The 20,499-nt window shown below is 38.0% G+C and overlaps 1 protein-coding gene across 2 annotated transcripts in view; it reads right to left on the bottom strand.

The window, feature by feature from the left end:
- The window catches only part of PDK3 (pyruvate dehydrogenase kinase 3), a 58,079-nt gene that overhangs the window by 31,419 nt on the left and 6,161 nt on the right, over positions 1-20,499 (bottom strand). For both annotated transcript variants that reach the window (XM_026848307.1, XM_026848318.1), the window contains exon 2: positions 4,383-4,524. In XM_026848307.1, the coding sequence (XP_026704108.1) occupies positions 4,383-4,524 (142 nt within the window). The remainder of the gene's footprint in view (positions 1-4,382; positions 4,525-20,499) is intronic.

Here is a 20,499-nt window from a genome sequence, read left to right as displayed (position 1 = left end):
TAAAAGGGAATTTATAACTCTGGTTAGCTGTAATAAATAATTCATAACATTTTCTTAACTACCACCAACATTACGTTCTGCCTATTGGTGAGCAGTCAGTGATGCAGTTCACTCCTGTAATAGCTAGTGTGTGTAAAGAGGGTCAATTCCCCTTTCACACTATTCATTTATTTCCTTGAATTTTCTTTTTTATTTGAACTGTGGGTGCAGATATGGATAAATGATGGTGGCAACTACAGGATTTATCAAGCACTGAAAAGCAAGACCTTGTGATGTTTTAAACACACTTCACACACTATTACCAGCCAGCTAGAATAAAGGAAAACACTACCAGAATAATGGATGACTTTCTATATTATTAGTAAATGGATACAACTACAGACACAAGTTTAGAAAAAAAACACCAGCACAGACAAAAAAGGGTATGTCAATTATATTTTGCTATCTTCAGTGAGTCATCAAAAGCAAAAATGAAAGCCTATGCCCTTCAAATCTGTTGTCTTGCTGGTGTTTTAATTTTTTAATCACAAACCACTACAATTCACTGGGCAAGCTCTTTGGTTTCAAGCACCCTCTTCAGACTTGTTCTTATGTTAATTACTGCCAGGTAGACTGAATTCTTCTTAGTTTGCCAAATATACTAATTCTAGAATGACACATCTCATACATGAAATCATTGTAAATGCCCATAATGTCAGCTCCAGAGTTTGTTTTGTTTTGGGGTTTTTTCCACACTCATGCAAGCTACCTTTGCTTTTTCCCTATGTTTATTTCACTAAGATTTTCCTTTAGAAACTCTCTAATGCCTAAGCACTGAAAAGATAAAACATATCTCCATGGTAACACAATCTTGTTAGCATAGTCTGAATGTAAAAAATAGAGAAAAAACAATTACTAATCCCCAAACTGTACTGATTTCTCAAATGAGTCTTTCCAAGGAGATAAATGGAAATGTATAGCCTTTTCCAGGGAAAAAGTACTAAAGAAAAGTAGAGAAATTTGGTCAGGGTTAATTAAAACATGAATTTTAGATATTTTGAGCAGCATACTGTGCAAACCTCATACTCACTTTAGATATTTTACAAGCGCTGACCTTATCCATTTTAAGGTTTTACTGTAACTATTCTCCCTTATCACATAGCCTTAGTAATGATATTCTTCATTACGCAATGCTGCCACATGTTCAATATCCTATCTGCAGTGCACTTTAGCTAGGGATGGCCCTCTCAAAGCTGGCCTAAAAAAGGCCTACTTCTTTGGAACTAGGAAGCTGTCTGTTAATTTTGAAAAACTGAAAATAAGTTGCTGATCCCTAGCACACTTCTTGTTGATCTGTCTATTATTTGGAATCACTGCAGCTCAACAGCCAGAATATATTAACTGTGTTATTATTTTGATTCACTTTATTCCTCGCCTTGTGACTTCACAGAAAACGTGCACATAAATTGTTATAAACTTGAACTGGGACAGAGCTAATGTTTTACCTTTGCACAGGCTGAAATGCAAAATTTTTTTTTGGTCAGAGTTCACTCTGTGGGTAACACCAGCTTTGTTCAGAAAAGCGTAGCTGAGTAGCACAAAGGAAGGACAGTTGTCTTACCTATCCTCATTGCTGCACACATCAGGCTAAAGAATGCAGAAAGAAAGGATTAAAAAAAAAAAAAAAGCACCTTTCCTGAGATCAATGAAGCTATCAGTTGTAAAATCTGTTAGAAACACAGTGCAGCTAAGGAGCATGACCATGAAGATGGATTAGAGAACCTAGAAGAGAACAGGGCTTGCCTGCAGCAGAGAACACTCAGCACTTCTGAGAATACTCAGACATGAAAGATGTAAATACTTCTGAGAATACTCAGAAGTGAAAGGATGAGGTTGCTTCCCAAGGGACCTACAAGGGACTAGGAAATTCATGCAATCCATAATGTCACTGCCTAGCTGGACAGAGAATTGACAGGAAAGTATCCATGCAGTACAGCAGGTAGGGTTAATTTGTTTTCTTTCTCCACCAAACCTAAGCTCCATCTATTTACAGAGCCACCTTATTCTAACTTTAATAGAACCTTTTTTAAAGATTAGGAGCTTTTTTATTTTCTGGTGTGCTGACATTAAGGAATAGACTAGGAACTCGAATTTTAAAGCTCCAGCTCATTTGGAATCTCACCAAAAGCCCATGAAAACACAGGCTTCTAGTGCAAAGTGGTAGCATACATAAATCATAAATATGTTGGTATTTACACATAAATTACTGAAAATTAGCAAATAAACAGATTAAGCTAATACATTATGTCTTTGCTCACTTGTTGAAAGTGTACATCAGATTTTTTTGTTTGTATACTGATAAATTGTCAAGCTTCCTCAACCTAATAAAGGATCATGAAATCTGATCAGAAATTCTTTCTTGAAGTATCAAACAAGCGTGTCAATAAGAGGTTTCTTAATTTTACAAGTTCACAGAACAGCTAAATTTATATTTATTTATTCTACTGCACAAAATTCAGAAATCACTCTCTAGCTATGTCTGAACTTTAGGTGAAGAAATGATAAATACCTTTCAAAGCCTGCTATCAGCATAGCTGTGTAATACTCAAGGTCATTCACACCGAAGTTAATAAAACTGTTTTATTTTGATCTTTTTATTGAAGCTAATCGATCCAGTAAATTTTGCCCAAAGTCCATCATCAGTATTTAACTAGGATTTATAATCCACAGGTAAGTGATTAAAAAAGCAATTAAAAGCCTCTAAACAGAAAAACAGAAAGTCCACATCTATAATCAGGAAAACAACATGCTACAGTTACTTTTGTTACTTCTAACATAAGATCACAAAAATACTCTTATATTATCTCAGTGAAGATATTCCTTTCCACAAAAGCTGTTAGGTAACTGAGAATCAAAGTTAGAAGAACACTATGACAAACATTCTGATTTCAAATTTCCATCTCTGTGTTAGATATCCACTTGAACTTCATCATGTTAAAATCTGATATTTTGGATGATTTAGCAGAAAACTATCAGTCTACAGCTGTGGTAGTGCAAATCACATTAACATATAAAATACAGAATTTGGACACGTATCTTACAATCATTATATATCCTACTACACTTGAGAGTGATCTTTTTGGTGTGGTAGATATTGAAGTTATCCCATGAGTCCTCAAACCTCTAAGCAAAAATTCTGAAGGGGGCAGCCAGTCTAAACACCCATTCATTTCCTTTGCCAGAAGTGATCCAAATGTTGCTTGACTCTATATTAGCAGGGAAGAAGCATATGCCACAGAACACATATTTGGACTAGAATTATGCTGTAGAGTCACTTCAGAAGAATTACTTCCTTTTCTTCATTCATCTATTTGTCCACATTTCACTAAAGACAGCTTCACAAGTCATCTAGATCAGAAAAGCCTAAAAGGCCTGCATATTATCTACTCTTTCCTATTTGCCATAACAGCTTCCATAACATCAGATGAAGACTTCAAACCTTGCAAGTTGCCACTTAACCACAAAGTGATTGTTATTGTGTGGCTCCACAGCATTTACAATTATTTGAAGCACTTAATCATTATGTTTGAAGTGGTCATCAACACAGCTAGTATTACCTTGCAAAGACAAACATATTTAAACCAAAGTACACAATATCACCTATCCTAGTTTATATTTTCTAAGTCTGAAGCTTGATAAATATGAGACCAAACCCAGCAGTCAATGCACAGTCAACATGGAATTTCTTGGCTCAAGGACTATGACTGAATTTAACAGAAGCCTGTAACAGTAGCTGTCGTTACAGTTATATATGCTATTATTCACAAAGGGAAGTTTGTTGTATACTGCAAAGATTTTTTAACATAAATTCTGTGGATCAAGTATTTGAAGGTAGAGAGACAATACCCCATGAACAAAAATTTTTAGAGCTTAACACATACAAGGCAGTAGTCTCCAAAACTCACTGAACATGCAAGTAGGCTAGAAATTAACTACTGTGGCAAAGATGACAGAACTTTGAATCACTTTGGATATACACTAGTATTTTTGACAAAGGAAGAATAAGGTTAAAGAACAGCTATTTCAAGAAGTCATGGGTACAATACAGTAAGGAATATTTAAAAAGCTCACTCCTGTAAGTTTTTGACAGATTCTAATTATCTGGGACACAACAGTATGCTTTTACTAACTTACAAGACTCTTATCTCCAAGATCCATATTAGAATATTTACTTTAACATTAAACAGAAGATAATGAAGTTTCACTGGACAAGAAACACACATTATAAACAATTCATGGCAGAAAACAGACTTCAGTTCACAACAATTCAAGCTGAGTTGCAAGTAAAACATCACATAGTGTTAGTTTTACACTGATTTTTTATTTCACTTTTTTAAACTTACCAACTCTGCACTAGCCCAACTGAAGGCCTGTTAAGTAAGTTATCAGGCAACAAATTGACTTCTCTCATGGTGTTAGCTAGTCGCACAGGAAGTTCCTTCCGCAGAAACATGTATGAAGTCTTCTCACATGCATTGTCACGACCTGTTAGAAGGAAGGAAAAAAAGATATCCATCGCAGATCAAATGTTAGACTTCCCAGTGCTAGAAGATTTTAAAAAAAAACAAAAAACAAAACAAAACAAAAAAAAACAACCCACAAACCACTTATGGAAATAAAAACAGTTTAAAATAGTTTCTTTCGATACCCACCTTCACTTTCCTCTCACTCCCAAGACACGTATTATACTTCTACCTTCCTAGAGCTTAACCCCTTTTGTTTGACATTCTTCCTCACTTCACATATCGCATCCTCTCTCCTATAAATAAAAATGTCTCATCTATAAATAAAAAAATATCAAATACTAAAGACTTGATATTAGCTGGAAATAAGACCCCAAAATACTAGCTTTTATCAGTTATGACTTTTTCAGTAAAGTGAGCTTTTAAAAAGTGGAAGCTGCACACATAATGGAGGATAAGAAATGAAAAGAAAGGGACAAAACAGAATAGCAACAGCTGGCTAATGTTTCATGTCACAAGCTCTACTAAGTACTTAAACATTTCAGCAGCACCTGGAAAGACCAAATGTCATCATCCCTCCTAGGACTAGCCTACAAGATGCTCACTAGCCACCAGGAAGGAAAGTGCAGTGCTTATCACCACATTCTCATCTGGAAAAGCTGCAGTTGAGATTATCCTGGACTTTCAATTTTAGAACAATTTTTATCCAGCACAATATTTTGAAAATAAAAAAAAAAACAAAAAACATAACAAAACAAACAGAAAACAAATAAAAGGGATCCAGCAAAATAACAATACTTTGGAGCCACACTAAAGACTTGACATGACTAATAGCAATTTTAAACTAGTTACTGGAGATACCTCTAAAACTTTAACTACAAATATTTGAAAGTATAATAAGTCAGGACTCTTGCCCAAATAGTTCACATGGAAGATCAGACCTGACATTTTTGTATTTTGCAGCGTTTCACAAGTGGAGGAACTCCCTATCATAACTAATTTCCAAAGAGTCCATGTAAATTAAAATAATAATAATACTAAAAAAATAAATCCATATTTTACTTGTAATGAACAGTCACTATTCTGTGTCTAGAAAGACAGCAAATGTCTTTTGTGATGATAACCAGTACAACCACCTGCATAATTTGTGAGTGAAGGCATAATACAAGAGCTATAAATTATGTTCAAGCAAACCAGAAAGTGTTAAAAGCACTACTAGGCACATAATCATTGAGATTTGCAATTTGAAAGACTCAAGTACAATGCAACCAGCACAATCAAGGTGATACTTTTTAAGACAGTCCCATTATAATCAGCTGAACAGCAGAGATTTCACCTTCTTTGCATAGATAACAGCATTGATGGATTAGTTCCCAAACTGTAAAACAAGTTTGGGGGAATATGCAGGAAGGATTAGGGTTTCCTTTTTTTCTTGCTCATTTAGGTAACAACAGTGGATGATTAAATTCTATTAGCGTCAGCAATTCTATTATTGCTCTTCCAGAAAACGTTTGCACCTAGTTTACTTACTTTCATTTTCACATCTTCAATTACAAATACACACACATCCTGTCAAAATTAGACAAAGGAAACAAGATATTACATTGTTATTTTCTGTGAAGGACAGTAATGATTTTAGAGTTCAATCTTTCAGTTAAATTAGATACCAATTCACCTAACAATAGAGGATAGACATTTGTTCACAAGTCACTGTATATAGTCGTTTTTTGGAAAGACTGTGGGACTGGACAGCAGGAAAGACTCTCTGACTAAGCTCACCTTCTGGGCCAGAAAAACCCTCAAAGACTGAGAGAAAGTTTAGTTATTTTCTAGACAATAAAAAGCAAAAGGAATGAAAGACAGCCACGACTGAGAATGAGGAAGTGGCAAACAAGAACCCACAGCCAGTGGGTCTCTGAAAGGGCATGGGGCCTTTCACTGACACAGTCCCTGGGTTTGTGCAAGGCAGACCACAAAAGCTGCTAGGCTGGAAAGCAGTACTGGCAGAAGAGACCCTCTCCTCCCATGAGCAAGGGCACATCTCTATTTAACCTGTCTCACCCCACCAGTTTTAAACTGACTATTTAAGGAGTTGCCTTGCTCTTATGTACAGCTACATTTTAGATACAGAACCCTTCATGGTCCCTCTGCATGCTGAGTGCAGGAAAATGAAAGTTTTGTTTCAGGCCTGCCTGACTTGAAGGCTTGCTTCACCACAACTTCAGTACATCTTTCTGGTTTGGGAAACACGATCAGAATATCAGCTGTTTAGCTGTATGCAATTTATCTGAGAGCCTCCACTGAGCTGCTTCAGCTTCTAGTGTAAGGTCAGTTATCTGCTTGCCAAACAGCACGTGCATGGGAAGAGAGAATGGCTATTCACTAGGATCAGCAAAAATTAGACAACCTCCAGCTTTTGAAGCATGAAGCATACTGTGTCCTAACCATTGCTCCTTGGCTGCTGTTCTTCATAACCTATACAAAGACATTTGTCAGAATGAGGGACATCCTACTAAGTACAAGAAAAAAAAAAAAAAAAATCTGAGTCTGGAAATTAGTTCTTTTCTTAATATAGTTCATCACACATAAGTAAGTCTAAGTTCCTGGCCTCAGCATCCTGTCGCCATGGAGTACGCTCTGAAGGAGATGAATTGTCTCTGACAGGACCATGACATGTTCAGGCTGGCACAGGACCATGGGGCGGCACATATTATAATGAGCTCCATGGAAATGAAGGGATTCTTTGGAGAGATAGCAGGGACTGGGACATAAAAGGACTGTGTACTCCTCTTTCATGAGCACTATTCACTCTTGTCATCTCATCCTTCCTTGGAGCTGGGACTGCAGCAGAGCTGAAGCACCACCACATGCACTGAGACTGAGACTGAGCCAGCAGGGCATTGCTGGACTCGTGGTGGTGGTAATTAGTCTCGCTGCATCTCTACTATTTGCTCGCTTAGAGATTCTGACTTTTCCTTTCTTTTCCTCTCTGTCCTATCGCTGTTATCAGTTGTGTGTACAATAAAGTTCACTAGGTTGTACGGCATCTGACCTCATTTGTGTCTTAATCTCACTCTTGAGATTAAGAACCCTCCCCGATATAGGATCGGGACAGGATCAAAGACAGAATTTAGCTTTATTTCCAAAAACACAGGGGGCTGTGTCAGAGCTGTCTAATCATGGTGCACTGAAGACCAACAGTAGCAGCAGACTTCAAGGCAGAATGTAATGACATGGAAGTATGATGCTGGCATGGCATTACAATATACTAGGAGTACTGCTTTTGTTATGAATTACTAATAGAAGGCCCACTGCTTATATGTGAAGAAATGCATTGCAAATACAGCTTTATGCTATCTTGTTAAACTATATGAAATTAACATTCATTTTTAACTCTGAGGAATCATCAACTTTCACATATAAATCACTAAACTCTAGGAATACTGAAGAAGAGTCTGGTCAGAAGATGCAATGTGAGGATCAGTGACAAAGAAAAAGCTTCACATACACATTTTGTTTGTAATTTTACTGTCTTGAGTACTCCTACAGACATTGGTGCAACTACTGGTTAAATATTATACGTAAGTTTCTTCCATAGACAGGATAGCAGGACCTCACTTGTTCAGCTAATGAGAAAACAGAACCTATACTGACCGAGACAGAAGAATTTCTAACAAGACTATACATACACCATTGCCACCTTGATATTAAATCAACAGCAAGGACTTTGCCTTCACTATCAGTCCACTACTCATTATTTAACTATTAGCAATTAATTAGGGTTCTTTTTTGTGTTGACTTTTTCACTAGTGCTTTTCATCTACAATTTTCTATGTAAAATGAGTATGTTCAAATTATAAACAGCTAACCCACCAACCACCAAAGGCTTTTTCAAAGTTTTAGATTCAACTTTCTTTGAATGCTAAATGTGCTTCATTAAAATATTACACCTCTAATAACTAAGCATTTGTGTGCAACTTTTATATTTATGTTGGGTTTGAGTTATCTGAATAAAGGCTGGGTTAACATTTCACCCTAAAGAGAGGTTAACATTTCATCGTAAAAAGTATTTCAATACAAATGTATATTCATTTTCTTTAAATGAAGACTAATCTGCTGAGATAGCATACTCAGTAATGATATATGATGTACTTCTCCTTAGTTATCAAGTACTTAAACTTAGATTTCAAGCACTAGCAACAAATGAACACAACAAAAAGTTGTTCAATTTGTGATTTTAGTACTTAAGACATTTGAGAAGATTTTAAAGTAGTTTGTTTTTCTAAAGACTAAAACATGAAAAGTTTTGGAGTGATGTATTGAAAATTTTCTGCAAGTCAGAAGTTAGGGAAGATTTTCATTTCAAAAGAAACAGCTAAAAAAAAATATTTCGTTAAACAGAGCTGTGTAGGTTTCCAATACAAGCACTTCATTTGCAGATGGGCCCATGTGCAACACTATACCCGTGAAAGAAACATCAACTCAAGCAAGAGTCTGAAGCTCCCAATGCCATGTATGAGAGATTAGAAATACACAAAAGGAGAGAATGCCCAAGAAACCACAGCACCTGGAAGCCTTCGATCCTCTACAACTTACAAAAAGATCTGAATCAGGTTTCTTGAAATGACTGTTTCTAGCCACATATTTATTGGAAATGTTTCAGTAAGCTGTGTAACAGATCACCCTCCCCAGTACACTGCTGCCTGTGAGAACACAGAACAGTTCAAGTTTTCAGAACCTTTCAAAAGTCAACAGAACCTCACTGCATATTTTAGCTAGTCCTGAACATATTAAGGGAAAAAATAAAAATGAAATTAAAAAAACAGTTTTAGAGCTGTACAAATCCATCAGGAGTATCAGTTCTCAAACCGTTGAGTTATTAAAGATTTTAAATACCATTTCTGAGGTACATCAGCTGTTAGACACCTAAGATTCTGCATTAGAAAAAGAAAACCCTCTCAGAACAGTGCATCAGAAATGCAATTATTTCAGTTCTCAGAAGTTCTGCATAGATTTTTGTGAAGCTAAAACTCTGACAGAGTTCTATGGAAGAATTAAGTTATATCCTTCCTTGTTATTAATCTTGTGAAGAATGAAGGACAGATATTACCAACACTGCAAATTTGACCCTTTCATTAAGTATGAGAGTAATCTCTAGAATTAATTATACTTCATTAAAACCCCTTCTGCTCCCTTGATAATCAATGTTTAATGCAGGAAGAATAGCCAAAAATGGACATTCTAGTAGACATCATCTGTTTTATTTCATGCATATAAATTTATACGCATAGAAACACACAAAGCAAATAGATTTCTTTAAAAGTGTGCTTTTAAAAAACTGAAAATGGAAATATTAGACTCTAAGCAAAACACTTCTTATCCACAAAGACAAGAAGTAAGGAAAGTAAGACATACATGTTATATTGAGTTCAGAATTCTACACACACCATCAATATTTTTTTCCCAGTGGCTGTAGTATAGCAAGACTTGACTTCCATTGAACAACAATTCCGTTTGTTACTCTAAGTGGAAAAATTGTGCTGACGAAATTCTTAAGTCAGGCACTGAAACAGGTTTCCTTCAATGAGGAGTATCACATTAAGGCAACATAAAGAACTAACTATACAGCATATTAGTCTACTCCATTGCAAGGGACAGCCCCATGCTACTCTTCATGGTAGAAAATAACCCTATAAAGTAATTCTGTTTTCTAAAGGACTAGATTTTAATTCAGGGAAAAGAGGCTATATTATCTTTAGTTTTTTACTCTTCTTAATGAAAGTTATACTTTCCAGCTGATTAAGAAACTCCCAGATAGTAAGCTATGGCACCTATGGTGCTTACAACTTAACCCAGAATTTGACCAAAGAGGATGAAGGAAAAGCACATGTAAAATACTCCACTATACTCAACACTAAATTACATAAATTTCTGAGTATCCTCTAGAAGTGTAGCTAGACCAAGCAGAAATTCAGATGACCACAATGGCAAAATAGTTCATGTCAAAGGAATGAATGAATCTGACTGGATTTACCCAAGAAGAAATAGATAAAGAACAGGGCACCACTCTTCAACACCTTATAGTTCACTATAAGAGGAGGCAGCAGTAACAAGTCCATCAAGGACCAATTATTAGGCTCAAACTGCAAAAGATTCAATTCATAATTTGACAGAAACTTCCTGATTGGAAACGCTGTAAAATACAGCAAGCAGCTCTGCTTTTTTGCTATCTTTTACCAGTGAAGTTAGAAATCTGCCCAAAAATCACATTACATTAAGCTAGTTGATTCAGTTTGAACTGGAAATTTGACTGAACGCTGCCTAACATTCTTTGTAGCCCTAATTCTCTCATAACCCAAGAGGAAGAAAATGATCACTATGTATCTTGTCAATCACCTGCAAAAAAAAAATCCAGTGCAATGCTACACAGGGAGAGAAACAAGCAAAAAGTGAGGACACTGAAGCAATTCAGAATTAGTAAAAACACAGCACAGATTGTGTAAATTAAGTTATACAATAGAAGTTACTTTAACAGAAAAATGTCAATAAAAAGCAAGATATTTGTGAAGGAAGTAATCTTCAAATTATTACTACTGCATGCATACCTAGCACAAAAACTGAAAGAAATGTCGTGTCACCACAGCAGGTCTTTAAAAAGGTTTAAAAAAATAGGTTGTTCAATAAATGCTCTGCCATCTGCAATCTTCTGAACAATCTTACCTGTCTGAGCTAATCAGTCACACTATAAAAAAAAAAAAAACATACAGAAAAGCATATTCATGGCCTTCTGTCTGCTTCCTTCAAATCTTCAGTTCAAAGCTAGCACCAAAGAGAGACTGTGATGCCAATCTTGAGGCTCTTGGCAACATACAAATTATACAAAGTACAAGTCAATGTAATAAACTGACAATAGATACAGACTTCAACATAGTGAAAATAAGAAGATATATTAGTTGAACAAGGATTTAAGCAGTGATCTCCTGGACTTTACACCAAACTAAGGGCAGTGAAGAATATTCTATGGACAACCTTCATGTATAACAGCCTTATACATGATAGAAACAAGCCAGAGTTTGTAACAGTGCAGTGGAAATGGTACCTACAAACACTGCTGCATTTGGAATGGTCACCACCCGTGAGAGAGTGTCCCTAAATGATGGCAGATTTGCTTATGCAGTGAAGTATGACATACCTGAAAAACTTATGTGACTGTCCTTGCTCGGGTTTAAGTTGAGAATATTGGTAAACATTTAAGATGACATGAAAACATTGTTTTCATAAAAAGTTCACCCAGAAGGTGGCACTTAATATCAAAATTGATTTTCTTTGATGTGAAAAGGTGTTAGACATTTCCACCAAAAATAAATCACACCATTTATTCAATTAGACAGTTATCAGAGGTGTAAAAGATAAGAAAACATGTAAGTAAAACATGATCCAAAAACTAGGCAACACAGGTCACAAAAGCAGGCTTGAATGCATTATGTCATCTAAATGCAATACCATCAGATCGGGTTATACATCAGTATTATCACTGATGGACCGTCGATCCAAAAGAAATTAAGGAAGTAAAGTTCAACTTCCAGACAGTTTTCTCTACTAATCTATCTTCCCCTCTCTGGGATTCAACTCATCTCCTTATTTTTCTCTTTCACCTTTTACCCCATAGTGCTAAGAAATTGAAAACAAATGAAACTTTGGTTCATTGAAAACAAATGAAACAAGGCCAAATTAGGCTCTAGGGATCATACAGCTGTAGCATGTAAGGGGAAAAAAAAAAGATTTTTCAATTGGAAAGAATGATCATTCACCACAGTGCTCCCTCTGAACCAGTATCTTTTTGGTTCCTTCTGTTGCAAGGATGGAATTAGACAGCTGTGGCAAAGCTGCATCTAGAGAAAACTTTCCTTCTGGGTCCCGCAACAATAGCCACAATTTAAAGGCTATTCACACACATGCAGTAGACCCTGATTCAATTCTGGCAAATTCTACAAATTGCCAGAGCAATATTATGCTGTCCCAAGATTCAGATTACAGAAGGATTAGTTCCATGCAGAAGGCTGTACACAAACCTCAGTTTTGCTGCAGAAGAGAGCAGAAGCTCAGCATGAGACCAGGAACTCTGGTTCCTCCAGAACATTAAAATATGCTCTCAGCGCAGCTGCCAGATTGCCACATTCATGAAATGCTGATTTGAGAACAGACTACAGTAGTGGTCCTTCATAGATAATCAAAGCCACCTGCTTCGATAACTTAATATGGCTATCATAACCCTAGCAGGTACTGGACTGCCAGGGTCACATCAGAAAAGCAGTAGTAGTTTTGAGTACTAACATATATCTGTCAGAGAATACAGGAAAGGAAGAAACTAAGTGCTGATTATAGTCTTTTTACTGCACTCTGAGGTCTAGTTCTCTCCATTAACTCTATCTAACACTAAGCTGAGACAGTAGACACTAAGACTCAAAAGCAGCAAAGTCCCACCTGGTTTATGTCTGAGAGGAGGGACTCCATTCAGAATCCACAGAAACAAGATCAGAAGCCTTTCACCTCCTATCCCTGTGAAACTGCTCCTACTGCTTTTATTAAAAAAATTAAATAAAAGGAATAATAAAAAAAATAAAGGAAGGCAGACAAGAAGGCAGGAGTGATTGAACGTATCCACTCTCTTAAGCTTCTAGAACACTTTAGCTCCTGTAGAGACAAATTAATTAAAAAAAAAAAAAGAGAGTTAAGCAGAGGGATAAAGAAATCTTCAAAAGAATATACAAAATGATCAAGATATCAGAATGGACTGAGCAAAGGCTAACATAGTTTGCTGCTGAAACTAAGGAAACAGAACTAAAGAAGTATCAGTGAATTCCATTGATTATACACCATTTCAGAACCATGGGCTATATTTAAAGGCAAACAAGCTATGCCTGCACAGCCACAATAAATGTGGCCATGAAAAAATAAAACCAATCCAAAACCAAAACAACCCCAATTCCAAAAGCATTTCTATCCATCAGAAATAAAGACATTTTCAGCATAGGTATTCATCTCGCCAACCACTAAAAATACCAATCCCACAAAAAAACATACAGGGTTTGTTTGCTTGGTAAAAGACAGGGCTTTGTAAAACCCAACAAAGATGATGAAGCAAAGGGAAAAAAAATCTACACAACATAACAAGATGCTGACTCTTGCTGACCCTCGCTCTCTACCACAGGCTGTCTCTAAGAAAGCTGTCTTAAAAGGGGATTCCCTTCTCTGACCTACCACACTGTGCTACCGGAGTCTGTACAGGTAGCCAGCAGACAACCAAATTTAATGACCCAGTCCACACTAACCTTAGGTATTCAGCCTGCTTTTAGACACCTCAAACCTAAGCTTCGGCCCAAGTTCCATCACTGCTCTCTAAGGCTACTTCCACCAACACCTACAATTTTTTCATCAGTGTCCTGTTTTGAGGACATGCTTTCCCTTGGCACATATGATCAGCATATCAAGAGATTGGTTCTATGTCAGGTAAGGAAACTGAAGGAACTCTGAAGTTTCAAAAAATCAAACTTGAATAATTAAGGATGGGAAAACATTTTTAGATCTTACTGAACTATAATAAATGCATCACATTCATGGAGTCTGAACAATTAAGTTTCATTAAACAACTACTGCCAGAAAAAACAGAGGAATTAAAGTTTGCAAGTAAGCTTTCCCACAGAACTTATTTCTGTTCTTCAGTCCAATTCCTATTACTAGTTGCACATCTGCGGTCTAAGGGAAAGCACTGATAGAGGTGCTCAAGACTTTTCAGTCTGAATTACTTATGTTCATAGATGAGAATTCAGTTGTTTACATTGTACTACCATTGATTTTTCACTTTGTGCCATTTCATTGCTAAACATAATCCTAAGCAGCAAGCTGACATGCTAGCTAGCGTTCCCGTTAAACTTTCCAACAGTTGTGTGATACAACATATGGAAAAATTATCACAGCTGAAGTACGGAAACAGTTGAGCTTAACCAACCCTTTTTGGTTTATGAAATTCAACTAACAACAGATGTGAGCACTCTAACAGCCAAGCCAGTGACTGCAGTTACTTCCTCTTCCAGAGAAAAATTTCAGAATACCATTCACTCATGTGAATGCATTAGCCTAAATTCTGTTGTTTAAATGTCCAGTCCAAACCCCATGCACAGCCAAAGGTCTAGACTTTAGTTCAAAATTAATACTCTTCAATTTGTACACATAAAAAATATACTTATCTCCACTTATTTCCAAAATATCTGAGCCAATTTGTTTATGTCTTATGTGTGTTAATTACTATGGCTATATAGATGAATACTGGTGCCAAGAGAAAGTCAGTTCATGTTTTCATGTAAATGCGGGCTAAGGACAAAATGTCCGACAGCCGTTGTTAGCACAACTGGACAGCTCAACATGGACGAAATCATTACATTTAGTACTACAGTAGCTATACACTAATGTAATAAGATATAATGTAGTAATAATAATGTAGTAAGCTACAATATATAACTTGCAAACTCCAGTAAGCCTGTTTCAAGTAAACGGTCACAGAATCATCTAGGTTGGAAAAGACCCTGAAGATCATCCAGTTTAACAATTTAACTAACATTGACAGTTCCCAACTCCACCATAATCCCTCAGCGCTATGTTGACCCGACTCTTATTAAACACCTCCAGGGATGGGGACTCCACCACTGCCCTGGGCAGCCCATTCCAACACCTAACAACCCCTCCTGGAAAGAAATGCTTCCTAATATCTAGACTAAACCTTCCCTGGCACAACTTGAGGCCATTACCTCTTGTTCTGTTGCTTGTTACTTGGTTAAAGAGACTCATCCCCAGCTCTCTGCAGCCTCCTTTCAGGTAGCTGTAGAGGGCGATGAGGTCTCCCCTCAGCCTCCTCTTCTCCAGACTAAACACTCCCAGTTCCCTCAGCCACTCCTCATATGACCTGCGCTCCAGACCCTTCACCAGCTTCGTTGCCTTGGTACTCCGAAGCCAAAGCATAGCTAGAGCTCAACTCAGCTACAGCTGTGTTAAGAGCAAAAGGAGGATTAGGGAAAAACTTTCTCCTTTACTGGATGCAGAAAAAAACATGGTAACTAAGGATGAGGAAAAGGCTGAGGTGCTCAGTGCCTGCTTTGCCTCAGTCTTTAGCAGTGGAACTGGCTGTTCCCTGGACACCCAGCCTCATGACCTGGGAGATGGAGAGGGGAAGCAGACTGAGGTCAGCACAGTTGAAAAGGAGGTGGTCAGAGACCTGCTACACCACTTGGATGCACACAAGTCTGTGAGACCAGATGAGTTACACCCAAGGGTGCTGAAAGAGTTGGCAGATGTGCTCGCTTGAGCTGCTGTCCATGATTTACCTGAAGTCATGGCTAACTGGGGAGGTCCCATTGGAATGCAGGGTGGCAAATGTGACACCCATCTACAAGAGAGGCAGAAAGGTTGATCCAGGAAACTACAGACCTGTCAGTCTGACCTCAGTGCCAGGGAAGGTCATGGAGCAGGTCACTTCGAGTGCCATTAAAAGTCATATAATGGACAACCAGAGGATCAGGCCCAGTCAGCAGGGGTTTATGAAAGGCAGGTCCTGCCTGAAAAACCTGATCTCCTTCTACGACAGGGCAACCAGCTTATTGGATGAGGGTAAGGCTGTGGATGTTGTTTATCTTGACTTTAGTAAGGCCTTTGACATTGTTTCCCACAGCATTCTCCTGGCAAAACTGGCTGCTTGAGAGTTGGATGGGCACATGCTTCGCTGGGTAAAAAAACTGTCTGGATGGCCAAAGAGTTGTGGTGAACAGAGTTAAATCCAGTTGGCGGCCGGTCATGAGTGGTGTCCCCCAGGGCTCAGATTTGGGGCCACTCCTGTTTAACATCTTTATTGATGACCTAGACGAGGGGATCGAGTGCACCTTCAGTCAGTTTGCAGATGACCCCAGGTTGGGTGGGAGTGTTGATCTGCTCGAGGGTAGGGAGGCTCTGCAGAGAGACCTGGACAGGCTGGAGCCATGGGCTGAGGCCAACTGGAGGAGTTTCAATAAGGCCAAATGCCGGGGGCTGCCCTTGGGTCACAACCCCCAGCAGCGCTACAGGCTTGGGGAGGAGTGGCTGGAGAGCTGCCAGTCAGAGAGGGACCTGGGGGTGTTGATTGACAGGTGGCTGAACAGGAGCCAGCAGTGTGTCCAGGTGACCAAGAAGGCCAATGGCATCCTGGCTTGTGTCAGCAATAGCGTGGCCAGCAAGGACAGGGAAGGGATCTGACCCCTGTACTCGGCACTGGTGAGGCTGCACCTCGATTCCTGTGTTCAGTTTTGAGCCCCTCACTACAAAAAGGACATTGAATGACTCGAGCGTGTCCAGAGAAGGGCAACGAAGCTGGTGAAGGCTCTGGAGCACAGGTTGTATGAGGAGCGGCTGAGGGAACTGGGGTTGTTTAGTCTGGAGAAGAGGAGGCTGAGGGGAGACCTCATCGCCCTCTACAGCTACCTGAAAGGAGGCTGCAGAGAGCTGGGGATGAGTCTCTTTAACCAAGTAACAAGCAACAGAACAAGAGGTAATGGCCTCAAGTTGCACCAGGGAAGGTTTAGACTAGGTATTAGGAAGCATTTCTTTACAGCACGGGTTGTTAGGCGTTGGAATGGGCTGCCCAGGGCAGTGGTGGAGTCTCCATCCCTGGAGGTGTTTAAGAGTAGAGTCGACATAGCACTGAGGGATATGGTGTAGTTGGGAACTGTCAATGTTAGGTAAATGGTTGGACTGGATGATTTTCAAGGTCTTTTCCAACCTAGATGATTCTGCGGAACTAACTGTGCTGGAAAGCAGCTTAACTTACTACTGAACTGGAATTGTTAAAGAGAAGCAATTAACAAGATGCACAATACACTGCAGATCTATCAAAGTCTTAGTCCAATTGAAATCATTAATTTTAACTCTTAAAGCTACAACCTTCCTGTCACTGAAACGACTCAAGGGAAGACATTATGTCTGTATCTCAAGAGAAATGGATTATCAGGCAGGCATTTGTAAAAGCTGTAAACCAGTATCACATATTACACAGATCAACCCGAATTAAAAGCATGAATTTTTAAAATAGGGTTCCATGATCTAAAACTCTTCAACTGCTTACCACTTGATTCTAATGAAATAACTTTTGAAACATTTTAAAGCATTTGCCAAGGGAAAGCACAGTAATATAAAGGATCCATAATACAGAGGCACTCAAGCAACTACTCACAGGCTGTATTGGTTTTTAGTCACCAAGGCCCAAGGTTGTCCTTCCTTGAGGCAATCTGGTAGTAGGCTGAAAGTCAGGTGAATTATTTTAACAATTAAACTTTGTCTCGCCTGTATCGTAAGCACTCGCCACAGTATATGACAGGCAAAGAGCCAAAATGCTCTTCAGAGAAACCATAGCCCCCAGATCAGGTTCCTAATCCTAGAGATACCCGTGCAACCCAAAGACTTCATCCCTAATCAAGTGCAAGGAGCCTCAAAAAAAAAAGTGTAGTCTTCAGACTACATCAGTTCCTCTTCCACTAACACTAAGATCTAAGCAGGGAACAGCCCAAGAGCAGGAAAGAGGTGTGCACACTGTGCAGCACATCATCTAAGGCAAAGGCTGTGAAGGGGCTCTGCGGCTTTTGAACAGAGATCCTGGAACAAAACAAGTTTAGTGATCCGCTCCGGTGAGACTCAAAATTTTAAAACAAATTTAATTTTTTTTAATGTATATGAGCCTTAAACCACCAAGCCAAAGCAACTTCATTCCCCATTTGTTGCTCTCTGATCAGATTCTGTTAGAATAAACTGACCAGAAAAGACTGAAATTTGCTCCTTGGAGCTTATAATCACCTTTTCCTTCCATAAAAGGTGAAGATCTATTTCACATTGGTTATAACTAGATACTCCAAATTTTGAACACTGTCCTCCTAAGCTCTCACAGCTTTGACAACTTTCTCCCAGAACTTTATGGTAAACTTCCATAATTCCCAATAACTGTTCCAGAAAAATACAAATCTCTGGCATGTTGACAGGGACTAAAGGATAAAGCAAAGGGAAAGTTATTCGAAATCTCCATCATAAATAAAATTAATGTGTATGAGCAAAGACTCACACAGTTAATACTGATTACATAAAAATACTGCCAATACCACATGGTCCAGTTTCCCTTCAGTCTCAGTGAGGTAAAGTGCATTGGACTGTTAAACATCTTGTTACAAAATGCTTTTGATGATTAACAAACTACATCACAAAAAAGGATTCCTCTATGCCACTGCCAGTTACCAGTGTTCAGATGTATTTATCTACCCTACAAAATCCTTAAGAAAAGCATAAACAAGTACTAAAACAAAGAAGTAGCAGTTAAAATGCAATATTTTAGTAAAAAGTAATTTTATAACTTTTTAAACTTTGCCTTTTTACACAGTCTTAAACCTAATTCTGGAAAATATAAATTAAAATTTGCACAATTGTAGTATTTTAAAGAAGTCATTGAAAGTATTTATAATACTGTTACTTCTTTTACATTGACTACAAACTGGTGTGTCAGGTTTTATATATATATATATACACACACACATACACACACACAGAGAACAGAAGTAGCTTCTTCTCAGTCAAAGAAAATTTAAACAACAGGATAAAGAAATATGTAAGACACAATGTCACATTTACATAGAAAGAATCAGAGGAATAAAGGGTCAATGTAATAGTCTCTTATAACATACAAAGCATCAGAAAAAGAAGAATTGTATCTCTAGGTCACAGTTCAGTGCTCTAATACGTCCTTTCTACCTACTGTTCCAAGAAGAAAAATTACATTTAACTGTCTCCAGGAACTCACACAAAATCATAAACACTTTCTAAAAAGGGTAAGTAGCAGCCTGTAAATTACTTTAGCAATTTTGGGGAAAAGGTGACTCTCAAGACAGTCATTACACTGCGACCAGCTGGGCATCAGTCTGCTTGTGGGAGGTGGCAAGTGACACTGACTTTGCATCACTTGCTTATCTTCTTCTTTCCTTCCTTATTAAATTCTCTTTATCTCCACCCATGAGTTTTCTCACTTTTGCCCTTCCTATTCCCTTGCCCATGCCAATGGGGAGTGGGAGCAGGAAAGCAAGAACCTTCATTGGTGCTCAAATGCTGGACAGGGTCAACCCACCATAATGCTGCATATCTACTATATAGTAATTTCATCTTAAAGTTATTCCATAGTCTTTTTTGGTTTGGTTTTTTTAAAGAATTTTACATGGGACTGTGCCAAAACATCACAAAAAGCCAGGTGGAGTATCTACTGCTACTGCCTTAGCAAATATCAAATTAACTTGGAAATAAGACTGCCTCAACACAATTTATTGTCTTCTTTACCACCTTATTATCTCTTGGTGCTTATTTATATATTACTCCAATATTAGCTCTATCACCTTTTCAGCTACTTCAGTCAATCTTACTCTAGTGTTCTTCTCTTTTTCTTTGGAAGACAAGTAGAGTATTTTCCCAATTCCACAACCCTGGGACCATCACCACTGGTTATTTTCATGTAGCCTGTAAGCAACCAGCCTGCTGCACTAGGCTGCTCACATTTTCAGAAGAAAGCATTCAGCCGCTCACAAAACACAACACTGGCTTACTTCTGCTGGCACCCTCTAAACCAAGAAGATCTAGACATACTTCAGCTTATCTAAAATTTGTATCAGGGACCAGGGGAGAGTTGTGATTTCCTTTAAGTCTCTGGTTGCAATTTAGCTTTTTCTGAAGATCAAAGCAAAGATGAATTAATCAGTCTTTATCATTATGTACTTTTATCAAGTAAATGCTACACTCCAGCATTGTCCCCAATTACTATAAATTATCTCAGCATCTTTTTCTCTGCTTTTCTATCCCATGACTTTTCACCTTAGCTGTTATTTGTACTGCAACCCAAGATATTTGTCCTTGCTTCTAGTTTTCTTTTTTTTTTTTTTTTTTTTTTTTTTTT

This window comes from Athene cunicularia (assembly GCF_003259725.1).
Source record: "Athene cunicularia isolate RWA chromosome 1 unlocalized genomic scaffold, athCun1 chr1_part1, whole genome shotgun sequence".
Taxonomy (NCBI): Eukaryota; Metazoa; Chordata; class Aves; order Strigiformes; family Strigidae; genus Athene; species Athene cunicularia.
Note: the sequence above shows the minus strand (reverse complement) of the source record. Positions and strands in the feature narration are given on the sequence as shown.